Source organism: Amborella trichopoda, chromosome 12, assembly GCF_054954075.1.
Source record: "Amborella trichopoda isolate Santa Cruz 75 chromosome 12, AtrichopodaSantaCruz75HAP2 v2.0, whole genome shotgun sequence".
NCBI lineage: Eukaryota > Viridiplantae > Streptophyta > Magnoliopsida > Amborellales > Amborellaceae > Amborella > Amborella trichopoda.
Window position 1 is genome coordinate 16297528 of NC_142347.1, and position 15962 is coordinate 16313489.

General features: G+C 36.7%; 1 protein-coding gene across 31 annotated transcripts in view; it reads left to right on the forward strand.

Moving 5' to 3' along the window:
• The window catches only part of REV1 (DNA-directed DNA polymerase), a 52214-nt gene that overhangs the window by 11713 nt on the left and 24539 nt on the right, over positions 1-15962 (forward strand). For 19 of the 31 annotated variants that reach the window (XR_002281787.2, XR_002281785.2, XR_002281783.2 and 16 more), the window contains exons 6-11: positions 1782-1925; positions 2149-2281; positions 2391-2479; positions 2951-3001; positions 3099-3302; positions 14739-14858. Coding sequence is in view for 8 of the 31 variants with exons in the window: in XM_020670269.2 (XP_020525928.1) it covers positions 1782-1925; positions 2149-2281; positions 2391-2479; positions 2951-3001; positions 3099-3302; positions 14739-14858 (741 nt within the window). In the remaining 23 variants the exon portion in view is untranslated. Of the gene's footprint in view, positions 1-1781; positions 1926-2148; positions 2282-2390; positions 2480-2950; positions 3002-3098; positions 3303-14738; positions 14879-15962 lie in introns of all 31 variants that reach the window. The other 12 variants (XR_016046338.1, XR_016046339.1, XR_016046332.1 and 9 more) reach the window with 3 other exon arrangements.

The following is a 15962-nucleotide window of genomic DNA, read 5'->3' on the forward strand; positions in this document are numbered from 1 at the left end:
TTGATTCATGTGCCACGTGGCAAGCTCACTTGCATCCATTCTTCACCAAATCTCATATTTGATTTCTGTTCTATCTTTTCCAGAAAATAAATGTTTAATTCCAAATCAGTCCCTGGAAATAACAAAAAAATAATAGCAAAAATTCCTCTCTTTTAAGAACATAGAAAAATGCAAGTTTTCTATAATGGGTATTAAAAAATAAAATATTAGGTAAAGCTCGAAAGAATGGGCACGGTATGGGATAACACAAACTTATAACTGGCTACTCCATAGTTAACTCTGTAATCATACACTAACCCTTAAAGCAACCCAACATTCCCATGACCAACAAGTCTCTCCACAGCGGCTCATGATTGGCCTATCAAATATCAAAGACAGCCAAGGTTTAGATGAATTACAAAGTTGTCATGGATTATAGGTGTGCAAAGGGCGACTCATGTCACGAATACAGGAACATCATATAGGTATGGGGGTCCTCTCTAAGCACATGCACACGCGGACCTCATTGGTCCTAACACAAAAAGATGTGGGTATCATTCATGAATGCTGTGCAGAGGTGTGTCGAGGAATTGGCCCTTACCTCACAGGCCTCTATCCCTTATACAAGGGTATACATTTCCCCTGTCTCAACAACCACTGGGCTATCTCCAACCTTGAGAAGGGATGACCTGTAAACGTTCCTTGGTGATAGCATCAAGCACTGCTTCTCTATCTGGCTTAGGGCCTATGTTTCTGATTCAATCCGTGAACCAAGGCTAGAGTCAAGGCACTGTGGTTCACTGCTCTAATGGCCTCCTTCATCCATAGACTCTGATCTTATGGCTTCTTTCATCCATAGAGCCCTGTGCTTATGGATTCTTTCATCCATAGAGCCCTGTTCGTATGGCCTCTTTTACCCACAGAGGCCATTTGCCCGATATGGACCAATCTGGACTCCCATTCAAAGCCAGGGGCGTGTGCCTTTATTATAGATATATATATGTGTGCTCTACATGGAAAAGGAAGAGCTAGGACTTTTAAAGGCCATGACACCCATCAGGGTTGGGTTGGTTTTGGACAGATGGATAGGTTTTATGGGCTCTTTGGAGTTTGGAAAGAGATTAGTGATGTGAGTAGAGAGAATGAAATGTGTATTAGATTTAGGATTGTATATGGAAAAAGAGAAAAGAGTCACCGATTAGAATAAAGATTGCAAGAGTCACTTTTGGGAAATTTTTGCTTGTGAGGTTTGCTTGCTCATTAGCTATTTTTTGGTGCTTAGGATGGAACAAACTATTGCAAAAGTTTTGGTTTCAGATTGTTTGCTTGTTTGGGTGGTACATATGATTGTGGTGTCATAGATTCAAGAAGAGTTTCAGGAATAGTGAAGTTTATTTGTGTTTAGTGGTGACGTTACAGGAGGTCTTTCTATTTTGCCTTGGGGTTGACTGAAGGAACTAGCTTTGAGATAGTCTAGGGTTCTTTTAATTTAGTCATATTCTATTGCTTTGCTAGTTTGGGCTTTTATCACCCGGCGGCTTAATTTGGGAGATTTTTGTCTGCGCTTGAATTTTGGCTTTGGGTTGATTGCTGTCTTGGGAAAATATTATCAGTGAAGTCGGCTGCCTTTGACAACATGGGTTCTTGTCCTTTGCATTTGATATGCATCTTGGGATATCCATTGGCTAGTGACCTTCTTTGAAATTTTCTTAACTGCATCTCAAATAGACTTGCTGTGTCAGTTGATTATGAAGTGGCTCTATAAATATTATACCATATGTTCTCAACTTTGATTTTCACAGAATTCAAGGCTGCACTTCATAGGAACCTGGAGAAACCGGTACCGCAAACGTTTTCTTAACTTATTGCACGGAGATCATCATGGAAATTCTGCCGTTGATGCTCTCAATTGCACCCAGAGCCCTACTATTATCCATATTGACATGGTAATTATTTTGGAATTATTGAACTTTTGAAATATGTCTTTGTTGGTTTCCAATTTGCATCTTTTCTTGTTAATGTCTTTTCATTCCTCACGTTGGTCAACCTTGAATTCTTTTGTTAGCTATTAAGTATTACCTGTATGTATCATTCTCAAAATTTTGCTACATTGGCTTCAATTCAGTCATCTTTGAATGCTTACTGAAAATATATCATTCATTCCTCCAGGATTGTTTTTTTGTATCAGTTATTACAAGAAACCATCGTGATTTATGTGAGAGTCCAGCAGCTGTATGCCATTCAGATAATTTAAAAGGAACAGCAGAAATATCTTCTGCAAATTACCCGGCGCGCGATTATGGTTTGGCTTTCCCTTCCTTGTTGTTTGTTTGTTTGCCATTACTAGAATGTTGGATAGTTTGTAGATAATGATGTGTTTAGTGAATGTTACTCTGGCTTTCTGCTCATAGGAGTTAAAGCTGGTATGTTTGTTAGAGATGCCAAGGCTCTTTGTCCTCATCTTCAGATTTTTCCATATGATTTTGAATCTTATGAGGTGGTAAGTCATGTGCTAAGAATTTAGTCTTATAATTTTCGGGTATCCACAAAAGTGCAAATAATTTGAGCAAATGGCCATTGCAAAATTGCTTGGTTTACAATGTGATTCTGGCTTGCCTATTTGTTTCCCTCTCTTTTGTCATTGTGATTTACTTAAGAGAAAGCATACAAATAGACCATTTATTTTTAATACAAGGAATTCACAGTCACTTTTGTCCATCAGATTTCAAATCGAATGATTGTGAGTGTATCATTGACTAGACTCCAAGTTGAAATTTTTTTTTCTCAAACTTTGTGACATAACCCAAGCCAATCCAATTTGACATCTAATGGCTAGTACCAAATGTGACCTCCTGGTACTAAAAATAAATGGTCTCATAGTATACAATCCCTTTACTTAATCTATCAAGTTCAAAAATGGTTCTAATATGTCAAATTCCTATGTACGTTGCTTTTATACTTTTTAATGCAGGTTGCTGACCAGTTCTATGAGATTTTGCATAAGCATTGCAACAAAGTGCAGGTTTATTCTTATGGGTTCTTATTGTAGTCTACAGATATTTGACTCTTTTTATTTGGATTAGTTGTCTTTGATGGAATCGAAACTCTGACTGATACAGGCAGTTAGCTGCGATGAAGCATTTTTGGATGTTTCAGATCTGGCGCACAAAAATCCTGAGCACATTGCTTCCATTATCCGACAAGAAATATTTGACACCACAGGGTGTACAGCCAGTGCAGGAATTGCCGGAAATTTTCTCATGGCTCGATTGTCTACGAGGAAAGCTAAACCTAATGGTCAATATTTTATCTCTTCTGCCAAGGTGCTCTCATTGTGTTGATGTATCTTTTAGTCCATTGCAGTATTTATTCTAAGAGTGACTGCAAAGTTATGTGTGGAAATAACTGATCAAAATCTTTCACTTACGAGAATGCGTCTGTAGTACAGATATTATGGATAATGTATTTTTTTTGTTGAAAGGTTGAGAATCACTATCGACAATGTAGTATAGATAGTCTGGAATCACTATCTACAATCCTTGAAAACTTCCTTTGTAACTTGAATCCTTGAAAACTTCCTTTGGCAACTTCAGTCGAAATTTGATTACTTAAAACCAAGTCCACCTTCTCTTTCCCACTAGTCTTCGTAGCCCATATGGAATCCTCCACTCAGCTGATGTAGCCATGGACCTGAGCCATCCTTTTTCTGCAATATACTCTTTAATGTGAGGAAGTTAGTAAGATATCCAGTAATGGCATGCCTCACTATGTCCCTCTCCTGTGTATGCTTCCTCATAAGGTTGAGGACAAAGCTGTTGTAGATAAATTTTGTTATTTCCTTGGCCTTATCTACAACCTTTTCAACATGAGATATCTTCCCTATAACCTTTAGCATTAAATCTATACATTTGGCTGCACAAGATGCCCAAAATATTGTGGGATAATGTTCTTGCAGCAATTTGCCATGGTCATAGTTTAGTGCATTATCTATAATGGATTGTACCATATTTTGTGGCGCCATCTCGTCAAAAACCTCCTAAAATCCTCCCTAGTTTTATTTATCATGGAGGCATCCTCAAACTTCCAGAAAAAAAGTCCCTTTGTGTGATGCACAAAAAATTTAATTAAGTGCTTTTGTCCATTATCTTTACATCCATTAGCCATGATGAAGCACCCGCCCTTCGCTCTTTCACATCTCCCTGAATGAGTTTGTTTATGTGCTCACCTCATCCACATTCTTCTTAAGTAAAGTAGTCCTAGAATCATGATAGAGGAGCTTTTAGACCCTAGACGTATGGATGCCTTTTCATCCAATATAGGTTGGATATAGGAGGAATTGAGGGTATTAAAGGACATAAAGATTCAGTGCATCCTCTGGGATATAGACATGTCTTCCTTTTCTAATGCTTTCCCCCCAACTAACACACGTTTGATGGTTGGGTGGGCACCTTGTATTGTCTTGGATGGAAAATAGCTCTCTATCCCACTACTTGTGACAGTGCTCTTAGGCTTGCTAGACACTAACGTTGTGGAAGACACATACTCTTCCCAAGTCTCCCCCTAGCTTGAGGGGGGCGCTCTCATCTCCCCCCTCATCAATCTCATAAAGCTCCCTCATCCTGTCAAGGATAAGGGTTCCCTCCGTCTTGTCTCATTTGTTTCTCAACCACATGATGTTCAATGCTCTTTTGCATCTTGTCATTTGAGGGAACCTTTGGGAATTTTGCCATATTCAAATGCGCCTTAACCGGATGAATTCCACCTCCCTCTATTTGTTTACCACAATATATGCACATGTTTTCACATTTATCTCCGTTCATGACCCTATTTAGATGACCCCATGTTGGGTTTGATTTTCCCTTTTTTTGCATAATTTTTTTCAGTTTGTTTTTGTACTTTCATTTTCTTTTTTGCAATTTTGGTTTTGCCTAAATTAAAAAGAAAAAAACGAAGTCAAAAACTTTTGTTTTTGCTTTTTGCATTTGTGTTTATTAAAAAGACGTACCCCCTTTCTGTAATACAATCCCAAGTAAGCCCATAGGTTTATGGAAAGCCCATGGACCCTGCCTAGTTAAAAGAAAAGGATGTTTAATCCCTCTTTATTTTTTTCATTGTCCGAATTACAATATTTATCCTTTTTCATTTTTCTAAGGACCCCATCATCCATATCCTAGAATTGCTCCCCCATCTTTCTTTCTCTTCATTACTCATGAACCCTTTCTTTCTCTCTCTCTCTCTCAACTTCCCTTGAACCCTCATCTTTCTCATCTTGTAAACCTAACGAGTAGGTTAAGCGTAGCATCCCAAATTCCACTTGGCTGATGAGGTTATTAGAAAAAAGAAAGAGGATCAGTATTATAATTTAGACAATGAAAAATTTAAGGATTGGGTTAAATGCCATTATCTTTTAATTTGAACGGGGTTCGTGGGCTTTCTATGGACCCAAGGGTTTATTATGTCATTTTCTCTTAACTTGGATGGGGTTCATGGGCTTTCCATGGACCCAAGGGTATAGTGAGGGGATATACGCCTTTTTCCTTGCTTTATTTTTAAGGACTTTTAAAAAGCCCTTAAAAGTTAAAAACCATAAATGCAAAACAAAAGAAAAAAAAGAAAAGACTTTCTATTTTTACTTAATGGTTTTTTGGATCTTTTGTTCTTAAATTTTAAGGGCTTTTAGTAATTTGTAAAAGCCTTGAAAGTAGAATTGCAAAATCCCTTAAAAATAGGAAATTTTAACTGAAAATGCAAAAACAAGAGAAAAAAAAGAAAAGACTTTCTATTTTTACTTAATGGTATTTTGGATCTTTTGTTCTTAAATTTTAAGGGCTTTTAATAATTTGTAAAAGCCTTGAAAGTAGAATTGCAAAATCCCTTAAAAATAGGAAATTTTAACTGAAAATGCAAAAACTTTGCACAAGCAATTTATTTTTGGTTTTGGTATTTTCAGTTATTAAAGCGATTTTGAAAATTGTAAAGGCCGTTAAATTAAAAAAGCGAATAAATGATTTTCCTTGTTGTGCATTTTCGGTTTCACTTTTTTAGGGCTTTTACAAATTCTAAAAGCCCTTTCAAAAGAATCAAATTTCATTTCAAAACTGAAAATGAACAAAATAGAAATAGCATATGCAAAGTTATCTTTGTAAAATCCTAATTCCTAAACCTAAAATCCTAATTTTTTGGAAAGTAAAAAGAGACTTATTTTACAAATTCTAAAAGCCCTTCTTCAAAAGAATCAAATTTCATTTCAAATCTGAATTTGAGCAAATAAGGAAAAAAAAAGCATAGGGAAAGTTATCTTTGTAAAATCCTAATTCCTAAACATAAAACCCTAATGTTTTTTAAAGTAAAAAGATACTTCAAATTAATGACAAAAACATACTTTTGGGTTGATTCTTTTCAGGATTTTGGTCAGAATAGTTTATGAAATCTTGCCACAAGGCTTGAGCTTTCTTTGGTTGAGAGAGAGAGAGAATTGCAAAAGCCCTTTTCTCACAAACAATCTTTTATACCCCCCATAAACCTCTAACATTGAAAATTATTGTAACACCTGAAAGAAACCCATAATGTCTGAAACACCCCCCTAGAATGCTCATTTTGCATAAAATTAAGAAAACGTCAAAATTGGTCTTCGTGTCACCCTTATTGGGTCTAGCTGGTTCGATCCTGTACTGGTGGACCGAGTCGACTGGGTCCAACAATGGGCTGGCGAGTCCACTGGTTTAGGACCAATTAAATGGACCAGCCAGTCAAGGGGGTTGACTATATTGGACAAGCACTGGTTTACTGGTTCCAAATTTGAACTGGCTGTCAGGTCCATTTCTTGACATTATTGCTTTCCACATGTTAAACTCGTGTTGAAGCCAAGCCCTGTAATCCTTCATATTGTATGCTTTGTATTTTAGTCATTTTGATCTCTATTTAGAGGTATTTAAGTCTTAACCCTAAATACTGTAACATTCTATAGATATACCATTAGTGAAAAAGCAATGTATTGCGTTTTTATGAAATATACTGTATTGTAGCGTGAGCATGCATGTGCATGAAGAAAGGATTGGAGGGATCCAAATGCTGTTTGTGCCTTTGGTTTTGTTTTTTCAACCCTTAAAGAGGGCATTGTAGCATAAACCCTCGAGGCCATTATTGGTTATTGTGTTCTAGCTTAAAGCTACACCCCATTCTACACTTGTCGTGACCATTGGATGTTCAGACTAATGTACTTGGGCTTAGGACACCTGGCATTTGACTTGAGGCATTTTGCCTTCTTTCATGTTTGAACAATAGTTTTTTGGGATCGGGAGTAAATTGGGAGTGGGACAGGGATCGGAAGCGGGGGATCATGAAAGACTAGAAGTTCCCCACAGTTGTTAGTGTTGTCTGAACTATGCGTATATTAGGGATCAAGATTCCTGAATGTCTGTTATCTCGATCCCAACGTTTTGGGGATTCTGACTTAGACCTTTTGGAATCTTGATTCAAACCTTTTGGAGATCTTGCTCCTAACCTTAAAGAGTGGATATAATCTTGGATTATGCATGCTCTTCAAAGTAAGGATCTCTTTGTTTATAGCCAACAATCCATGGGACTACATTAAAAGTACATTTGCATTTCTATCTAGCTTGAAAATCATCATTTTGGTCATTATCTTTGTCTTTAAGGTGTGGATCGAGATCCTTAACAAAGGGGATCGTTAATGATTTCTTTCACGAAATTTAGAAAAAGAGATCTTTCGAAGATTCCTTTCCTGAAACACGAGAACAAGATTTTGGAGCAGGATCACCGTCTAGGTTGGGAGATTCTAGCAACTATTTTTTGAACTTGCTATTACCTTTGAAATTAGATCAAATATGTCCTCTATGGGTGAGACATTGATATCAAGCATAACCTACTTAGAGATTGCTCTTTTTCTAATTTCAAACTTTGAAAGATCTTATTGTTTCTTTCAATGTTGGATTGCATAGGCGGGTGGGACTTGGACCTAGTCCCCTCATGCTTGAGGGTATGTAAAAGTTGTTTTAAAATAGATTTATAATTGGTTTAGTCTTTGATTAAATCAATTAAGATGGACTTACTCTTAGTTCACTATGTACTTTTTATGGTTTTAGTGATTTTTAATGACTTTCTTATTTTTCTATTTTTCACTTTTTATGAGGATATGATATTTAGCTATTTTTTTATTTTTTTGAAAGCCGTGTTCTCATCATTTATGTACTTTCCAATTTTTTATCATTTTCTTTGTTTTCCTTTGTTAGTTATTTTTAGGATTGTTTCCCTTTTTTATGGTTCTCTTTGATATTTCGTGGGCTTGGTGGAGACTTAGGCAAGTTGACTCGAACTCGCCTTAGTAACTTGGCCAGACCAGTGGTCAAGTTCTAATGTCAAGCCGAATTTGAAAACGATGATTTCTTTCGTGGAATACTGACCCAGAGGCATAAGATCAGAATATCAATGAGGGTTCTTGTTTTCCTCTTTGCTCTTGTCTTAATAAACCAGTACCAGCTCACAAATTTTGGGATAACCTTTGCAATATCTCCGCATTGTCATCATAGCTTGATAAGATCCAAAATCAGTGAGGCTGCCATCATGGCCCCGGACTCCCAATCATATTTGGATTGTATAAACTATTTTTAGAATTTAATAAATTTATTTCATTGAACATGCATATGCACATAGACCTACAAAAATACATATACACTAGCCCATATGCATATATTTCACTCTATGCTCCACCATGCTCAAATTCCCATATTTTAAGATACGGCATATCAATAGAACTTTGCTATGACCTAAGTTAAAAGAAAAATATCATTCCTTCTAGTAAATTGTGTGTTTAAGAGGGCAGTTTTGGTTATTTGGTTGGTGCGACTGAAAATTACAATAATCAGTGTAATAAAAGCGTTAGGTGGCACCTTAGCCGCCGGGGGGGTCCAGGCCGCCGGACGCCTAGCCGGGCGTCCGGAACATGGGCGGCTCAGTAGAAAATTTTAGTTTAAGTGTCTAAGTCTAACAATATAACTGTATAACATATAATCCATCATCCATATTTCCATGAATGAGGGGAATCCATATTTTTATACAATGCTAGAACCATACAAGTGTACACACAAGAGTTAGATAGTAGAAACTAGAAACTAAAAATAAGAAAAAAAAAATATACAGAAATTCATAAAATATACAGTCTAGGACTCAATAGTCAACATCAAGAGTCAAGCGTCTTTATTCTTTAGTCATCATCATCATCACCGTAAGAGTAGGGTAAGCCTCATTATATGCATCAGATTCGAGGCCATTATCATCAGAGTCATTTCCCTATTCAACATGACGCTTATCCTTTGTTTCTTCTGAATCTGCCTCTTCCTCTTCTTCTACCTCCCTCTTACTCTGTGCAGATGAGGCCCTAGGAGTCTTGGCTGCTCTACCTTGTGCCTCTTGATCGTTTACTTTCTTTTTGTACTTTCCTGAACTCAAATATTTTATAATCTCCTCCCTGGTAGCCTCAGGAGCATTTTTACATGGGCAACATCCCCCTTAATACGACAAGGTGTTTTTTGAACCGGAAAGTGTCCCCATTAGTATTCTTTCCACAATAATTACACCTAATACGATTTTTGTCATTTGGATTCGGGTTATGACCATACTTCCAATCGGGATCACCACTTCTAGAAGAACCTGGAGAAGATATTTCCATAAAATAAGGCTCATTTTTTTCCTTTTTTGATTCTACTAAATTTAAGTATTGTCTAATCTCATCCCGAATAGCTTCAGGATCCTTTTTACAAGAAGCAACATTTCCTTTAATACTGGCAAGGTGTTTCTTGAATCGGTTAATACCCTCATTGCTTTCTTTTTCACAAAAATTACACCTTTATCGTTTGGTTTCGGGTTATAACCATACTTGCAACTCGGATCACTTCTTCTAACAGAACCAGAAATAGATCTATCCAAATGACAAGGGTTTTGTTCCTGTTCGTGTTTTACTGAACTCATATATTGGTTAATCTCCTCTTTATCCAAATGACAAGGATTTTGTTCTTGTTTGTGTTTTACTGAACTCATATATTGGTTAATCTCCTCTCGGAGAGCTTTAGGAATATTTTTATAAGGGCAAAATTCCCCTTAATACTGACAAGATGTTTCTTAAACCGGTTTATGCCCCCTTTTATATTATTTTCACAATAATTGCATCTTATGCAATTTTTGTCATTCGGATTCGGGTTATATCCATATTTCCAACCTGGATCACCACTTTGATTAGATCCTGAAGCAGACATCTCAAAACAATACATGCAATTTAGAAAATAAAGTTTTTGCACTTACTTTGATTGCCCGTTTTCCAAACTTTTATCTCTGAGATGTTTTCTAGTGCTAAAATCTTAAAAAACACCCTTTAAAAAATCTCTAAAACTAAATCTAATCTTAATGGGTGATGTTTGGATCCATTTCCCGTTACTTTGAGAAACACTTCAATCAAATGAAAATTAGAAAATCTTGTTTTTTTATGAGGTTTTTCTCTCTCTAAAAATGGGCTCTAGTGGGTTTAAGTTTCAAATAAACCTAAAACGTACCTTAAAAACAAATTTTTTTTTCTAAAATAAACCAAAAAGAAAAACCCTCAACACAGGGTATTTCTGCTTTGCGCTGGGCGCCCACCTAGGCAGGTGCTGTACCGCCCAGGGACCTCCCACTTAAGCCTGGTGCATCCTGGGCGATGTGCCCAGCCTTCTGGACTGCCTAGATGGTTGCCTAGCCAGTGGGCGGTCTGCTTTTTAAATAACTAACAATAATAAACGACAACAAGAGGTAGTGTTGATTGTACTATGTCAGCAATATGCTAAAAGATAGGAATTTATTAGGTGATATTACATAAGGCTACTAACTAATGCTCATGACCTCTCATATCTAGTGATTCAAAAAGCGGACCGCCTAGCGCTTGGGCGGTCTGAAAGGCCTGGACGCATTGCCCAGGCTTAAGTAGCCAATCTGGGCGGTCAATCCTTGGGTGGCCACTTAGGCGGTAGGGAACCTGCTTAGATGGCAGCCTAGCGCCCAGCCTGCGCCGCGCGCAGGGGTGGAAAAAAATTGGTGTGGGCATTTTACGTCTTTTGGTTTTGTTTTTAAGGACAAAAAATTAGGTTTTTAGGTCCAAAAATTAGGTTTTTAGGTTCATTTGAAACCTAAACCTTGTTTGAGCCAAATTTAGAGAGAGAAAACCACCAAAAACTAGATTGTGGTGAATTTTTTAATATCGAAGGGTTACTCATAGTTAACAAAAATTGATCAAACACATCACCCATTGGTATTATATTTACTTTTTGATATTTTGCAAAGTTATTAGGCGATGTTTTAGAGGATTTTGAGTATTTAGAAACATCTTTGAGGTGGAAGTTTGAAGATTGAGCAATCAAACTCAAAGTAAGTGATTTTTTTTATTGCTTTAGTAATTTGTATTATTTTTGAGTTGTCTTCTTCGGGATCTAATAGGAGTGGTGATCCCTGTTGGAAATATGGCTATAACCTAGATCCTAAAGATAAAAATTGCATAAGATGCAATTTTTGTAAAAAGAATACAAAAAGGGTCATAAATCGGTTCAAGAAACATTTTGCCGGTATCAGGGGGGATGTTGCCCCATGTAAAAAGACTCCTGATGCTGTTACAGAGGAAATAAAGATTTTATGAACTTGGTGAAAATGAAAAAAAATGAGAGATTTGCCTCTATAGTAGAGATTAAGTCTGGGGTTAGAGTCAATTTTGATGATGATGATCGTGATGGGAAAGGATTGGGGGGGATGTTAAGAGGTTGAGCAATCCATTATTAGGGGGAAGGGGAAGGGAGTTGTAATTCCTTCTGGTTCTGAGACTAAGAAGCCTCGGGTTAGAGTCCCTATGGATAGGTTCTTACCTCGGCTTGACCTTGAGATTGCAAGAGAGTAAACAAAATGGCAAACCACCATTGAAAATAGAATTAAGAAGGAAGAGAGAGATAGAGCTGCGTATTATTTTGCTACATGGTTTTATGAGGCGAGCTTTCCTTTCAATACCTCTCGCTTGAGCAGTTTTTATGCTGCAGTAGGGGCAATTGGCCAATTTGGCCTTGGGATGAAACCCCAAACCCCATAGGAGCTTTCAGAGCCTTTTTTTAAAAAGGCAGTGAATACCACGAAGGAAGTTGTAGAACTTACGAAAGATGCATGAGCTCAGTATGGGTTTTCTCTTATGACTGATGTTTGGAGTGATAGGAAGAGAAGAAGTCAAATGAATTTTCTTGTGAAATGTCCAGTAGGGATTGTTTTTTTGAGGTCTATTGATGCCTCTGATCATATCCATGATGCCCATTACATATTTCAAGTGATAGAGAAGGGAATCAAGGAGGTTGGGGAGCATCTTGTTGTACAGGTTGTCACAGACAATGCTGCTCCTAATGTTGTTGTATTTAATTTGCTGCGCATAGCTTATCCTAGAATCTTTTGGACACCATGTGCAGCAACATTGTATAGACTTCATGCTGGAGGCTCTTGACGGTTTAACTGAAAAATCATGTGTAGTGAATAAGGCCAAGTATGTTACGAATTTCATTTATAGTCATATCACCCTCAACATGATGCGTACTGTTACAAAGAAGAAAGAGATTGTGAGGCTTGGGGTCATGAGATTTGCGACCTGGTACTTATGCCTAGATAACATACATTCGAGGAGCGTGCAGTTGAGGCAAATGTTTACCTCGGATGAGTGGAGAGCATGCAAGTTGTCTAAGGCTCAGGTTGGGAAGAAGGTGAAAGGTATTATACTTTCTAAGGCTTTTTGACGAGAGGTGAAGGACGCTCTTAAGGTATTTTTTCCTCTTATCAAAGTCCTTCGCATGGTTGATAGTGACAAGCCTTCTATGGGCTATATATATGATGCTATGAAGAAATGCAAAAGAGAGATAGCCCAAAATTTCAATGATAAAGAAACCCTACAAGCCTGTTTGGGAGATTATTGATGAGAAGTGGGATAAGCAGCTACATCGGCCATTGCATGCAGCTGGTTATTTTTTGAACCCAGCTTTGTTTTATATTGACAAGGATATACAAATAAATGACACAATTATGGATGGATTTAATAAGTGTGTAGAGGTGCTAGTCCCTGATCTTGAAATGCAGGGTATTATATTTGCTGATGAGCTGATAAATTAGAAGTGCTCATTAAAGTCTTTTAGGAGTCCAATGGCGATGAGGCAAAGGACCAAAATTAATCCAGGTATTAAATATTGTTATATTAATAATATTCTTAAGTTCATCTTCATCAAGTTCAACTGTTCAAGTAATCAAGTATTTCTATTATTTATTTATGATTTTTTTTTATTTCTTTGCAGCCCATTGGTGGAGCCAACATGGGTGTAGTTCTCCAAATTTACAAAAGTTGACCATTCGGATCTTAAACCTAACAACTTCTTCATCCGGTTGTTAGCACAATTGGAGTACTTTTGAAGGGGTAAGGCCATAAGGGTAATTTTTATAATTTTATAAATAATACATGAACTATAGATATTAGATTTTAAAATTTTAATTAGTTCACTTTCATTTTATTTTGTTAAGTTCATACAAAGAAAAAGAACAGGCTTGAAACAAAGAAGCTCAATGACCTTGTCTATATCGAGTACAATCGATTCTTGAAGTATAGATTTGCTAAGAGAGATAATAGAGACCCCATCAGATCAAAAAATATGGACAATGCTATGGAGTGGTTAGTTGATGATGATGAGGTCGAGGGGTATGAAGGATTGACATGGGACATGGTCATGGATGCTTCAGGGACATCAGCTGACCCTGCTAGGGCCACTAGAGCTTCTACACAGAGAACAAGGGTGGAGGAAGGGAAGGAAGAAGAGGCAGATTCACAAGAGACAGAGGAAGACGAGTCGTAATATGTCGAGGAGGGTGACGACTCCGTTGACTCCGATGAATATGATGCCAATGCAGCTGACCCAAGATTTTCTGATGATGAATGAATGTTGATTGTTGAATAATTATTAAACTTTGTTACTTTGAAGTTTGAACTTTGATTGAAGTATTGTGTATTGAACATTTGAACTATTGAAGATTCTTTTGGGTCTTCAAGTATTACTTTCATAGTTTTATAATTTGGTTGGTTGGCACATTTTAAGTTGTAATTGGATATGGATTATAGAGTATGAATTGACTTACGGATTATGGTTGTGCTTATGGAATGTATGCTAAATGCTAATATATAGTATAATTTGAATATAACAGATAGTCTGATACTCAAATAACTGCAGAATCCTTATTTGGATTCAACTGGACTGCAGAATCCTTATTTGGATTCAACTGGGCCGCCCAGAACCTGGGCGCCCGCCTAGTCGCTGAGCGGCTTGGACCCCTCAATCCGCCTAGGACCCGCCCAGCGCTTTTTGAAACACTGCTCATGTCTATTTAATTGTTTCTCTAGCGAAGTACCAAATCTATCCTCGTTTATTAAAAATTGTGCTGAATCATAAGGGCATTACCAGTCATTTTATTGCTGTTAAATTTAGAAGATTTCTATGGCATGTCAAATATTGTAGGATGTTAGAATTTAGAAATAGATTAATCATTGGAATAAGTGTGATGTATAATATTATTGCGCATTTTGGTAGAAGGTGATTGATTGTCCTGTTGTTGTCATCTTAGATGTTCTTTATTCTTGAGCTTTCCATTGGTAGAAGTGATAGCTAAAATGGTTCTTGCTTGCTCAGTCTAATCAAATTGTTAATGTTTTCTAGGTGGATGAGCACCTTATTGGTCTCCCAGTTAAGGAGCTCCCTGGAGTAGGACGTGCCTTAGAGGAGAAATTGACAAATCGGAATATTCGAACTTGTGACCATCTTCGTGCCATTCCTAAGGTTTTATACAATCATATCAAGTTAGTGATTTTCTTTGTCCATTGACTAGGAGAGTAAGTTCAAGTTAATCATTCTGCCTGCATTATACAGGGCATATGTTAATGTCCTGCTTGATCGAATGCATTTTATTGGAAAATGGAATTATTTTGACAATTTTAATTTAAGTCTAGTGTACTTTTCCATGCAAAGTATTTGGATGTTAAATGTTTGGACTAAGATACCTCTTGACTTAATTATTTATGAAATTTCATTTTCTTATTAGCCATTGTGCTCTAATTATTTGTCAACTTTGAAATACTTTTCAAGCTCTAACAAATGTTGCTTGGAGATGTGGAGAGGAGCTAATTTAGTATGTCATTACAGGTTGTTTGGATGTTAAATGTTTGGACTAAGATACCTCTTGACTTAATTATTTATGAAATTTCACTTTCTTATTAGCCGTTGTGCTCTAATTATTTGTCAACTTTGAAATACTTTTCAAGCTCTAACAAATGTTGCTTGGAGATGTGGAGAGGAGCTAATTTAGGATGCCATTACAGGTTGTCAAACTTTTCCAGTTCTATCAAAATGGATTATATTGGACTTTGACCATATATGCGTCCACTGTATATTAACAGTAGTATTTCCTATCTGTATGTTAATTATGTATGAAATCCGACACATCTTATGGAGACTTTTGCTGCCAATACCAATGATATCGATGTTGAAATACAAATGAAGGGCTGGTGCTTTGTGTTAGGGGTGGTTGAGCCTGTGTAGTTTTGTTATAATATTTAGTAAGAAACATTAAAATAATTAATACAGTTCATGGCTATCCCATTAGAGTCATGAAGGTTACTAGTGAAATGTAAATGCAATGGACAAATAATATTGTCATGTTGTTTCAAACTGGGTACGTTTTGTTGATGTTTGCTAGAGGCAATGTTGTCATTTTTCCCACTGCTAGATGTTTTATGTGCATTAAAGTTCTTTTAAGAATATCACTGATTGCATCTATATTGTGTATGGTATTTTGAATAGTTTCTAAAATTATTTCAATTAGGATATGAATTGAGATGAGTTTTGGTTCATTTTTTGCAAGTTACATTTCTTATCAAGATCTCC